This window comes from Schistocerca gregaria, chromosome 9 (assembly GCF_023897955.1).
Source record: "Schistocerca gregaria isolate iqSchGreg1 chromosome 9, iqSchGreg1.2, whole genome shotgun sequence".
Lineage (NCBI taxonomy): Eukaryota > Metazoa > Arthropoda > Insecta > Orthoptera > Acrididae > Schistocerca > Schistocerca gregaria.
The window spans coordinates 111,346,721-111,359,476 of NC_064928.1; the positions used below are offsets into that span (position 1 = coordinate 111,346,721).

The 12,756-nt window shown below is 41.6% G+C and overlaps 2 protein-coding genes across 6 annotated transcripts in view; one reads left to right on the top strand and one right to left on the bottom strand.

Annotated features, from left to right (window-relative positions):
- The window catches only part of LOC126291454 (spidroin-1-like), a 43,057-nt gene extending 37,358 nt beyond the window's left edge, over positions 1–5,699 (bottom strand). Inside the window, exon 1 of the mRNA XM_049984967.1 lies at positions 5,660–5,699. Within this exon, the coding sequence (XP_049840924.1) occupies positions 5,660–5,699 (40 nt within the window). The remainder of the gene's footprint in view (positions 1–5,659) is intronic.
- Positions 1–12,756, top strand: part of LOC126291691 (uncharacterized) — a 125,059-nt gene that overhangs the window by 10,401 nt on the left and 101,902 nt on the right. The gene's annotated exons all lie outside the window — the stretch shown is intronic.

Below are 12,756 nucleotides of genomic sequence, written 5' to 3' on the forward strand. Positions count from 1 at the left end.
ACGGCCTTATGATCACTGATTCCCTGTTCTGCACTTACAGAGTCAAAAAGTTCGGGTCTGTTTGTTATCAGTAAGTCCAAGATGTTATCTCCACGAGTCAGTTCTCTGTTTAATTGCTCGTGGTAATTTTCGGATAGTGCACTCAGTATATTGTCACTCGATGCTCTGTCCCTACCACATGTCCTGAGTGTCCCAGTCTATATCCGGTAAATTGAAATCTCCACCTAAGACTATAATATGCTGAGAAAATTTATGTGAAATGTATTCCAAATTTTCTCAGTTGTTTTGCCACTAATGCTGCTGAGTTGGGAGGTCGGTAAAAGGAGCCAATTATCAACCTAGCTCGGTTGTTGAGTGTAACCTCCACCCATAATATTTCACAGGAACTATCCACTTCTACTTCACTACAGGATAAACTACTACTAACAGTGACAAACGCGCCACCACCGGTTGCATGCAATCTATCCTTTCCAAACACCGTCTGTGCCTTTGTAAAAATTTTGGCTGAATTTATCTCTGGCTTCAGCCAGCTTTCTGTACCTATAACGATTTCAGCTTCGTTGCTTTCTATCAGTGCTTGAAGTTCTGGTACTTTACCAGTGCAGCTTCGACAGTTTGCAATTACAATACCGATTGCTGCTTGGTCTCCGCATGTCCTGACTTTGCCCCGCGCCCTTTGAAGCTGTTGCCCTTTTTGTATTTGCCCGAGGCCATCTAACCTAAAAAACCGCCCAGTCCACACCACACAACCCTTGCTACCCGTGTAGCCGCTTGGTGCGTGTAGTGGACTCCTGACCTATCCAGAGGGACCTGAAACCCCACCACCCTATGGCGCAAGTCGAGGAATCTGCAGCCCACACGGTCGCAGAACCGTCTCAGCCTCTGATTCAGACCCTCCACTCGGCTCTACCAAAGGTCCGCAGTCAGTCCTGTCGACAATGCTACAGGTGGTGAGCTCTGCTTTCATCCCGCTAGCGAGACTGGCAGTCTTGGAGTGCACATTGGTTTTCTTCCCCTCTCTTGCTGCCATATCCCTAAGGGGCCCCATTACGCATCTGACGTTGGAGCTCCCAACTACCAGTAAGCCCACCCTCTGCGACTGCCCGGATCTTGCAGACTGAGGGGCAACATCTGGAACAGGACAAGCAGCCATCTCCAGCCAGAGATTAGTATCAGCCGGAGACAGAGCCTGAAACCGGTTCGTCAGACAAACTGGAGAGGCCTTCCGTTCAGCCCTCCGGAATGTCTTTCGCCCCCTGCCACACCTAGAGACGACCTCCCACTCTAGCACAGGTGAGGGATCAGCCTCAATGTGGGAAGTATCCCGGGCAGCCACAGTCGTAGTCTGATCGGGGGATGCGTGGGACGAGCTGGCCGTCCCCGACAAACCCCCATCAGGACCCCCACAGTGATGCCCATTGGCAACAGCCTCAAGCTGTGTGACCGAAGGCAACACTGCCTGAAGCTGGGAGCGAAGGGATGCCAACTCAGCCTGCATCCGAACACAGCAGTTGTAGTCTTTAGCCATGCTAAAAACTGTTGTGCAAAGAACGTCTGAATTCATCTACAGAGATTACAAACAAATTGACACAAAATTTAAACGGTTATTAAAATACAAGATTGCCTAGTAAATGCAGTAATGCTGCTACTTGCGCACTGCTGACACATTGCTTGGTGGCGGAAGGAGACTACGCGATTTTACATTATTCAGGTACTAAAACGCAATGCTACAACTCTCAAATACTATAATACGCCTGAAATTTATGAATTAAACAATGCAAGTACCAAAAACACACAAAGAAATTAATTATTAAACTATGTAACAAATGAGTGTAAAGGAAACAAAAGAAAAATTCGGAGTAGGTATTAATATCCATGGAGAAGAAATAAAAACTTTGAGGTTCGCCGATGACATTGTAATTCTGTCAGAGACAGCAAAGGACTTGGAAGAGCAGTTGAATGGAATGGACAGTGTCTTGAAAGGAGGATATAAGATGAACATCAACAAAAGCAAAACGAGGACAATGGAATGTAGTCAAATTAAGTCGGATGATGCTGAGGGAATTAGATTAGGAAATGAGACACTTAAAGTAGTGGGCAATGGCAAGGAAAGCGTTTCTGAAGAAGAGAAATTTGTTAACATCGAGTATAGCTTTAGGTGTCAGGAAGTCATTTCTGAAAGTATTTGTATGGAGTGTAGCAATGTATGGAAGTGAAACATGGAGGATAAATAGTTTGGACAAGAAGAGAATAGAAGCTTTCGAAATGTGGTGCTACAGAAGAATGCTGAAGATTAGATGGGTAGATCACATAACTAATGTGGAAGTATTGAATAGCATTGGGGAGAAGAGAAGTTTGTGGCACATCTTGACCAGAAGAAGGGATCGGTTGGTAGGACATGTTCTGAGGGACCAGAAGAAGGGATCGGTTGGTAGGACATGTTCTGAGGCATCAAGGGATCACCAGTTTAGTATTGGAGGGCAGTGTGGAGGGTAAAAATCGTAGGAGGAGACCAAGAGATGAATACACTAAGCAGATTCAGAAGGATGTAGGTTGCAGTAAGTACTGGGAGATGAAGAAGCTTGCACATAGTAGCATGCAGAGCTGCATCAAACCAGTCTCAGGACTGAAGACCACCACCACCACAACAACAACAACAACAAATGAGTGAGCTAGGAGTATACGACTTGCTGCTGCAGCTGCTTATCCAGTGGCAGCAGGGAGCACAAGAGACCTACAGCGTGCGATTAATATTATGCAGTAGGCATAATGTGCCAAAGCATCGAGCAGTGTCTTGTGTATATCCCCCCCCCCCCCCCCCCTCTCTCTCTCTCTCTCTCTCTTCCACTACTGTCTGCATAACTGCAGTTCCTGAAACAATTTCCACTGCATTACTGCCAATATTTTTTAGGCCCACTACTATATCTTTTGTAACTGTGTTTGTACAGTGTTCCCATAGATGACAGTACCTTTTTAGGAATAACTGACAATAAATGCATATAATAGCCATAGAATGTCAAATTTCCAAGTATTAAATAAGGGTTACTTCACGCAGAATTGTAATCGAGCACATTGGTTGGCTTTGTGGAGCCATACAGTTAATTACTGTATAGTTTGTCAGTATGTTTCCATGTGTCATATAATTGTAGAATCATAGCTATTTTTAAATCTAAGGTAGAAAAGCTTTCCTTGCAGTATTTATTAACCACACAAATCAAGTGCTTGTCTAGGTTTAGGGCAAGTGAGCTACTCACTCATAACTGGATAGTGAATTCTTAGTTATTGTTCTTTGGCAGTTGTTCCTTCTGTAGTGTATACCATGGCTGCAGGTTTTAAACTGCTGTATAGTAAATATGGATTGCTTCATCCAGAATTGTTGTGATGTATTTGGCTTTATGATCTTTACTAGGAATGGGCAAACTCGTTCATCCTTGGGAACTAGTTCACTGGGATTGCTCATTTTTGGACCATTCATTTTTAATCTTTCACCGTTCATTTGTGCTTTGGTATACGATTCTTATGAAAATTTGAAAATTAGTAGAATACGTGACTGTAGAAGAATAGGTGACTGCAGTAGAACAATAGGTGACTGCAGTAGAATAGGTGACTGTAGATGGAAGGTGCCAATAGGGGCCACTTGCCTCTGCCCTGGAGAACCTAGTTTTTAGTCATAACAGAATTCTCACACACTTGTAATTTTCGTGATTCTGCAGAACCTCTCGTTTAGCAAACTGTAGCGTTATGTGGCTGATCCGAGTGAAATATTATAAGGTGGTCCACGAAAAACCAGTCCCGAGTACAGACTGCTCACCAATTATGGAGGATTTGTTGGCCGCTACGAGAAGAATAATAAACATGCAATAATTAAGCACTGAATAAATAACAAATAAGCTAATGCAAATAACAACTTTGAAACATTAGACGACAATTGGTAGACGACATTGAGCAGTTTTGTACTCTGGGCCGATTTTTCGTGCACCACCCTGTACCACTGAAATAATATTGTAGAAGTTATCATATTATCTTTACAAAATGTGGCACCACATACTCGATTATGGAACGTGGACTTCATTCGGTTGTAAGTCAGTCTGCCTTCCATAGCAATGAACACGCTCTTTTACCTTGGATCAAAAAAAGACGGAAAATGGCTCCTCATGTGTGCCATGGCGACTTCCTTTGCATGTGTAATAACAAAAAATCTTGCCTTTCTACAAGTATTTCTTCTGCTGTTTATCGAAATAGTGAAGTAAGCTTATGTGCCGTTTTGTTACCTGAAAAGGTGTATGTATTACATACCACGTAATTTTATTGAATTTACGTAGTTATAAAATACATTTTAACTACTGGTCATGGGCGCTGAATAGAATACGAAAAGAACCAGAAGTTCAGAGCTCAAAAAGAATTTGAAACAATATAGAATGGGCGTGCGTGGCGAACAAAATGAACAACTCTATACTGAACTACCTATGAGCAATCAGCAGTGGAACTGTGAGTGGCCACACGAAGAAGGAAGAGTCTGGCCGAGCAAGATCGAGACAGTTGAGAATGGGCCCAAGGTTGGAACTAAACTGGCCGATGTGCCTTTGCGGGAATGAAACTGACAGTTTCCCATTCCCAGGAACTATAAGTAGAAAGCCGCAACAGAGACCGACGGGAACAGAACCAAGACTGGCTGACGTGCAGTTGCGAGAATGAGGCCGATCGTTTCCTGTTCCCCGGAATATTAAGCAGAAAGCTGCAAGCAAAGTGAATTGTGAAAGGCCATTTCTTAGAATTCGTTCCGTTCACCTTGATGAACCATTCTTTTTGACCCATTAGTTGAAGAACAACCCATCTCTAATTCTTACAGTTATTTAGTGCATAATTTGTCAGTATGTTTTCACATACAGGATGGTACATACTGTATCTACCCAATTGGAGCTGGCAACTCTGACAGAATGCGTGTCGGATGCTGTGCCATTGCAGTTTATGCAGATGGGTTGTAATTGGAAACCTTTATCTGAACTGCTTCTGTCGTGGAGCTCAGCAAGCATTGCAGTGGGACAATAATGTTACCGTTTGGCTGTACCTGAACAACACAGCATTCTCAAGTGGGTGAGATGGCGGAGGGCCATTGGTAGTGTCTTGTACTGTCTATCACCAAGTCAGGGAAGGCTTGTTCGAACTTGTGAGAACAAGTGGAACAAGAGAACGTGGAACAAGTGTGCCTATCATCTAAACACAGTCCCTAATGTACAGCGCAGCAACATGCACAGACATTCAATTCGTACAGTGTAGGCCTTCATATCCGGTGTTTACATCAGTTTTGCTATGACGTCTCTCAAGGTTCCTGCATAGGACATTATAACAAATGTTGAGGCACAGATCCATCTGTTACCACAACAGTTCAAGGATAAAATTAGGACATAAACAGCTAGAGTACTACGTAAAGTGTATCTAAATATAATTTGTCACAAGGAAGATTTTTCAGAGATACTAATGCAGATATCGTTGTTGTGGTGAAGAGTGAAGAAGGTTAAATGATTCTTGGGATCTGACTACATGTAAAAAGCTTCAGAAAGATCCTATGATGGAAGTTTTAAGAATTACTAATCAACTGGTGAAAGCAACTTCTTCCTTTTCAGGTGATGAGAAGTAACTTTGCAGGAGAAAAGCTTACCTGCCCAGACAGTGTGGATTATAACAAGTATACAAGCCATATTAGAGACCTATTCTGATTGCTATAGGGTCGCTCCCCCGCAAGGTAGCTCAATATCTAGCCTCATTGCTGCGACCACACAATGGTAGAACAAAGTTATTAAAAACTCAGGACATTCTATTGAAAAATTAAAGGAAATTAACGTTAGCCTGAATGTACTCTTGTCAGCTTTGTTATTGTGTCCTTATTTATGATGATTCCTGTGAATGAAGCTGTTTCATGTATAGCAGGTATGTTTCCGGCTGATACAGTAGCTACATCCTGTTTCCACTGCAGCATTAAATTTTACAACCAAATTGGCGTGGCAGCCTTGGGCAGCCCTCTTAGTCCATCTATTGCTAGTTTGTTTATGGAAATTGTCGAACGACGAGTATTGCAGACAACCAAAAAAAGAAAAAAAGAAAATCCAGCTGTGTGGATGATATATTTGGAGTAAGGGAACATGGTGAAGAACAGTTGGATGGCTTCTTGGTGTATCTCAGTAGTATCAACCCAAAATTTCCATTTACAGTGGAGAAAGATAGCAGTGGGCAAGTTAATTTTATGGATGTGTCTGTAATCAGATAAGTGACTATAAGGTGTACAGGAAAGCTACGTACACTGATATCGCCATAAGGAATGCAGCCATCACTCAAGACAAAAAAGAGATATCATTAATACCTTTCTGGACAGAGCTAACAAAATCTGATTTCTTTCAAGAAAAGTGGTTACTCCAGTAAGGAAGTGAAACGATCACTCTGCCCCAAGAAGAGAGGAAGCCAGGGCAAAAATGGAGCAACGGTTGCCAAATTGTAGAAGTTTTCACTCCTGTTTATTACCAGGATCACATACCCCATTAGCCAAGCATAGGGTTGAAACTAAGTGAAGACCCACGAAGAAGATAAAAGGAAGTTTAAGAGCAGCAGAAGATGTGCTGCTTCTACTAGCAACAACTGGGGTGTATGAAGTTCCTTTTTGTTGCAAGCAAGCATACATTGGAACAGTGAAAAGAAAGGTAACGCCCTTTTCGTCAAGAACTGAAGGAACTTTTGCACTGCACATACTGACAAATAGGCTGTAGCAGAACATATTTTCAAATATGGAAAAACAGGGGGAAAATAATTCGGTGAGAAGAGTGTTTTAACAAAGATAACACATTATCATGCACTTATGTATAGAGGGGCCATAGTGATTTGCAAACACAATACTAATTTCAACAGAAGAGGTGTTAAGTTACATGTAATACGAATTCAATGTGCCTACAGAATGGCGATGATTACTTTTGATTAGAAAGATTACGCCAGTCATAGGTAATCTCCCAATTGGCATCACATGCCAGTAATTCTAACTGAAATAAACTTTGAAATTGTCACGACATTTATTGGATTACTTATCATATGATTCTAAGTTGAATCTTATAAACTGCTGGAGGTTAAACAGTTGACACTGATTGTCAAAATGTACTCGTCAATTGTACTGACATTCTTGCAGTGGAGAACAGCTGTTTCTCCAACAATTGTCAATGTCAGTTAAAGTAAGTTTTTTCATGGCTAGGTATGTTGAGAAGCAAATCTTCTAAACTCGGACTCAGGAAAATATGACGTTTAAACGAACACTCCAGGCGATTCCAGAAGTCATGGTATGATGTGCAGCTGTGGCGTGTATGATTGTTGGTCCGTGTTTTTTGAAGGATGATGCCCGATGTGTAAGACAATGAATACTAACCACTATTGTAAAATTGTCGAATTTTTTGTGTGTTACCACAGCAGCTATTTGATGCAAATAACACTGAAACTGAGCACAGTGTTTAGGTGTAACCTGTATGTAATTACCAGTTAAGGGGGTATGTTTTAACTACATCTCGTATCCAGTGGCTCAGTGTTTTTCATTTTCCTTGTGTGATTCCAATGCCATGGGCAGCATGCAAAAAATCATGTTCATGAGTACAGAATTCTTCAATTTTTCTTCATGCAGGGATTTTAGTGTCTGCAGCATTTCATATTGTGTAATGTCAATCTGGGGACTGGCCGTCTGGCCTTGCCCATTCAACCTGTGAGTGGACAGGTGACAACTTCTTCACCAGGGTCTGACCAGGCACAGGCAAAGATTTGGTACTTATTTGGAGCTCTAAAGGTAGGCATGTTATGGAGGCCCTTAGGGAAGTAGCATTCAGGGCCCAAAAGCAGTCCGCTTGTGCTCAGTATGTCTGCTGGGGGACATCAGTGGAGTCTTTGCCTGCGGCTATCAAGGGTGAAGGGGGCAGTCACCTATGAGTTGTTGCTCACGTCCCACGCCTGTCACTTTGCTTCTGAGGCTACTTCCAGTTTGTACGAGCGGCTGGTGGAAGTGGCAAAGGTAGCTGGATTCAGTCACAGGCTGCAAGCAGAATTTACAGTGTCATTCAGAGTTGATTGGGATACTTTGGTTTGGAACCAAGTGGAGTGCCTGAAGCAAATGCTCGATCGATTCTGTGACGGTCTTCATTACAGGTTTCTGGACTGCATTATGAGGTGTACATTTGTAGGACACACTTTGATAGGGCAGGGTGCACTACACAAAGGAAGCAGCTAGTAGGGTAGCAGAGTACTTATGGAGTGCACATCGGAGTTTTTTTAGGTTATGCGGTTATTTGCGGTCCTCTGACAGACAATCATAAGTTGATAAGCAGAGAGCGAATCAGACGGAGTATGAAGAATGACACTTCAAGTAGTTAAATTTTAACAGTAAATTGTTGAAATATTCTTAACAAAGTTCCTGTATTTACTGCCCTATAAGAAATTTTTCACACTCTTATTAGAGTCTGAGATCCGAAGACTGGCTGAAACACAAAGTAGAAAGCTTTAAAACATCTAGCAAGGTATGCAACATATGTATCAAAGAGAGATATTAAATGCCATAGGAGGAGAAGTGTACATTGAAGTTGACAAAATAATATCTATTGCGGCTGAAATTGTCTGACTGTGAAGTTAGCCGGCCTAAGTGAAGTAAAGTTAATTACCGGATCTTTTTATTGGCCATCCAGAGCTGCCTTAAATTGTAGATTAGGTCAAAGAAACCTTGCTCTCAGGAGCACAGAAATATCCAGATCATGCAGTATTTGTTGAGGCAACTTCAATCTTGTGAGTATCTACTGGGACATATGTGGATTCATTGCAGGTGAGATGGACAGATAGCTTTTGAAATACTTTTGAACACAGTTTTCTGAACACTGTCTTGGCCAGCTACTTCGGCAGCAATGGAAATATTTGAGACCTTATAGCTACATTTGGGTCTGACCTTATCAACAATGTCAGTATAGAGACAGGGGTTTGAGATTTGGTGTCATCAAAGCAATGAGGGTTATTAAAATAATAAATCCATCAAGAGGGCTGTGAGAGTAATTATGCTAGAAAAAGCGGGAAGCAGGTGTTAGTAGGCCGCTTAGACTATGAATGGACATCAATTTGTCCTAGTGTGGTGGACATAGAATAATTATGTGCAGAGTTCAAACTGACTGTAAATTGTGCCATGGATAAGTATCTGCTGAGAAAATGGATTAAGGACAGAAAAGAACCACTATGGTTTGATAATAAAATTTGGTAAACGCTGAGGAAGGGAAGATTGTTGCACCCTCGTTCAAACAAGAATGCACAACTACTGACAGGCAAAGGTTAGAAATTCGTGCATTTGTAAGATGATTTGTGTGTGAATCATAAAATTTCTACCATCAGACATTAGTGAAGATCGGTTGGTGTGTCAGTAGAACACAGCAAAAGGAAAGCGCAAGCTTTAAATTTCACTTTTAAATAAAGCACTTACGCAGGAGAATCATACAAGCATACTGTGGTTTGACTGTTGTACAGACTCCCATATGGAGGACATAGTAACAGGCATCCCTGGAGTAGAGAAGCAACTGAGAGTTTAAGACAGGCCGAGGTGGAATCCCAGTTTGGTCTTACACAGAGTATGCTACAACATTGGCCCCTTATTTAACCAGCATTTGTCACGATTTTTTCACCCAGCGCAAAGTATCAAAGAGCCTAGATAAAACACAGATGACTCCAAAGTATAAGGGTAAAAGAACAAACCCACATAAATACACCAATAACCTTAACATCAGGTTGCTTCAGTATTCTGGAATGTATTCTCAGTTCAAATATAATAATTTTCCTTGAGACAGAAAAGCTTCTGCCTACAACTCAGCACAGAATTAGAACTCAAATTTTCAGTTTACAGCTAATACGAATTGGGTTAGCAATGTAGGAAAAGGTAGATTGCTATTTACTGTAGAAATGACAGGTTAAGTTGCAGATGGGCACAGTTGAGGCACTCAGACAGTTAGCATTTTGCCACAGCCTTCATCAGAAGAAGAAAGAGAAACTTACACCATTAATTCACACAAGGAAGCACATCTCACGCACACATGACCACCAACTCTGGCAGCTCAGACCAGAATGAAACTCACTAGGAATGGAATCAGCAGTCTGAGGGGGCAGGGGAGGGGATAGCAGTGTACTCGTGGGGGCTGGGAGTGCTGTCTGCCAGAGCGTGCAGGGACTAGAATGCTGACAGGTGCAGTATTATGGGACAGGGAGGTGGGGAAAAGGAGCGAAATAGGAGGAGAGCAGGGAAAGGTGGGTGGGTGCATTGGCAGAGGGTGCCAAATGAAGAGGGTGGAAGACTCACATCCTCTTTGTTTGCCACCCTCTGCCAATGCACATGCCCGTTTTTTCTCCACTCTTCTCCATTTTCTCTCTCCATTGGACTTGCTTTGTTTATGATACTGTTTGCCAAACTAGCTAATATACTGTGTTAATTATAGTATGTTGTGGTATGCTATCTTCCTATCATGTGTGCCATTGAAATTAATATTCTTGCTTATAATACAGTTAGCATTCCTTTTTAAAATCAGTAACATTAGTTCCTTAAATGTGATGTGCTCTATTAGTATCTATGGAATGCCCAGCATGCTATGTTTTGTTCAGATTTTATGGCAGTTACATACAGAGTTCCTGCATTCTGTTGTCTGCTGTGATGTTCAAAATGAGATTTGGAAGAGAGAAAACTAGAACATAGTTACATTAGAATTAGTTTCCCTCATTTTACAAAGTCTGCTAGTTGACCAGCTGTTGCTGCTAGGCCACCCTGACAGTATTAGTTTTCATTATACTCTTTACTGAGGAGCAGGTTGAAAAGTCTTTTATTGTTGTTTAATTGCCGTTTAACTGGTGATCATGATTTCGTGGAAGTGCTCGTACAGGTGAATAGGTGTGCCAAACACATTTCCAACTGGGAAGACGATGCCAGTGACAAAATGCAAGTGTGTCATACTGATTCTTTACTTCAAAGCATTGTAAGCCAAATTGCCAGATGTACAGGACAAAATTCCTGATGCTGGCATTTACAATATTAATATAATATAGTAGAAAAGGGGATCTGAAGCTTTTTAAATACGGAAAGTAATAACAATTCGATTGAAGATAAGAGAGGTGTGATGTCAAAGCTAGTAGCAATTGTAAATAAAATAGAAAGAAACTTCCACATGGGAAAAATATATTAAAAACAAAGATTCCAAGACTTACCAAGCGGGAAAGCGCCGGCAGACAGGCACAATGAACAAAACACACAAACACACACACAGAATTACTAGCTTTCGCAACCGATGGTTGCTTCTTCAGGAAGGAGAGGGTTAGACGAAAGGATGTGGGCTTTAAGGGAGAGGGTAAGGAGTCATTCCAATCCCGGGAGCGGAAAGACTTCCCTAAGGAAAGACACACACACACACACACACACACACACACACACACACACACACACACACATATTTAAGAGTAAGCCCTTACTCTTTGTCTTTAAATATGTCTGCTTGTGTCTGTGTATGTGCAGATGGATGTGTGTGTGTGTGTGTGGGGGGGGGGGGGGGGGTGTACACCTGTCCTTTTTTTCCCCCTAAGGGAAGTCTTTCCGCTCCCGGGATTGGAATGACTCCTTACCCTCTCCCTTAAAGCGCACATCCTTTCGTCTTACCCTCTCCTTCCTGAAGAAGCAACCATCGGTTGCGAAAGCTAGTAATTCTGTGTGTGTGTTTGTGTGTTTTGTTCATTGTGCCTGTCTGCCGGCGCTTTCCCACTTGGTAAGTCTTGGAATCTTTGTTTTTAATATACTAGTAGCAATTGTGGTATACAACATGGTGGACAGAGTTGATGAGGTTGATCAGCTCCTTGCAAAAAACTTTGGCAATTGAAAAGATGGGGAAAATAGTATTTTTCACTTTATAGAACTTGTTTTATGAAATATGTTTGTCCTTTTCCAAAAGGCAATTTGAAACATGGAAAATATAGTTCGCCTTAAAAAACAGGAGGTCATCCATCTTCAGGTACCAGTCCCAAATTCTTGGTTGAGTGAACTTCACCACCACTTACTCCGCCTACTGCGTAGAAACAAAATCCAATAACAAATTTCAGATCATACAGCTTTGTGCAAGACACAGGCAGGCAGGCTGAAGGCAGAAATACAATGACATTGTTGTTTTGAATACTGTACTGTAAGCCTTTGCGTTGCTCCTTGCTTTCATGAATATTTTGTGGTTACAAACACATAAGTTTCATCAGAATGAATGTTCACTCTGTAACAGAATGTGTGTCGATTTGAAACTACTAAACTTTAAAGCTATGTGCCACACTGGGACTCTTAACACGGTACCTCTCATTCACGTGGAGGAGAGGGATACTGCTGAAGTAAAGCTTTGAGGGCAGGTCGTGATTCATGATTGGTTGGTAGTGCACATGCCCTCAAAAGGCGAACATTCTGGATTTGAGTCCCACTCCAGCAGACAGTTTTAATCCACCAGGAAGTTTCATTTAGGTTAGTGTCAGATCTGTCCTGTAACTTCCAGTTTACGGTGGAACTGTGAAAAAGAGACACTTTTCTCAAACTTTCCTCAGTTTTTTTATACACAAATATACTCATAATTTTTGATTGCAGGGACTTCAAAAAATTCTTAACTTATTGTTATGGCCTTTATTTTGTATCTTTGCATTATCAAATAAAATTTGTTTTACTGAATAATATTTTTTAATTCTTAAGGAAAATACCAAATT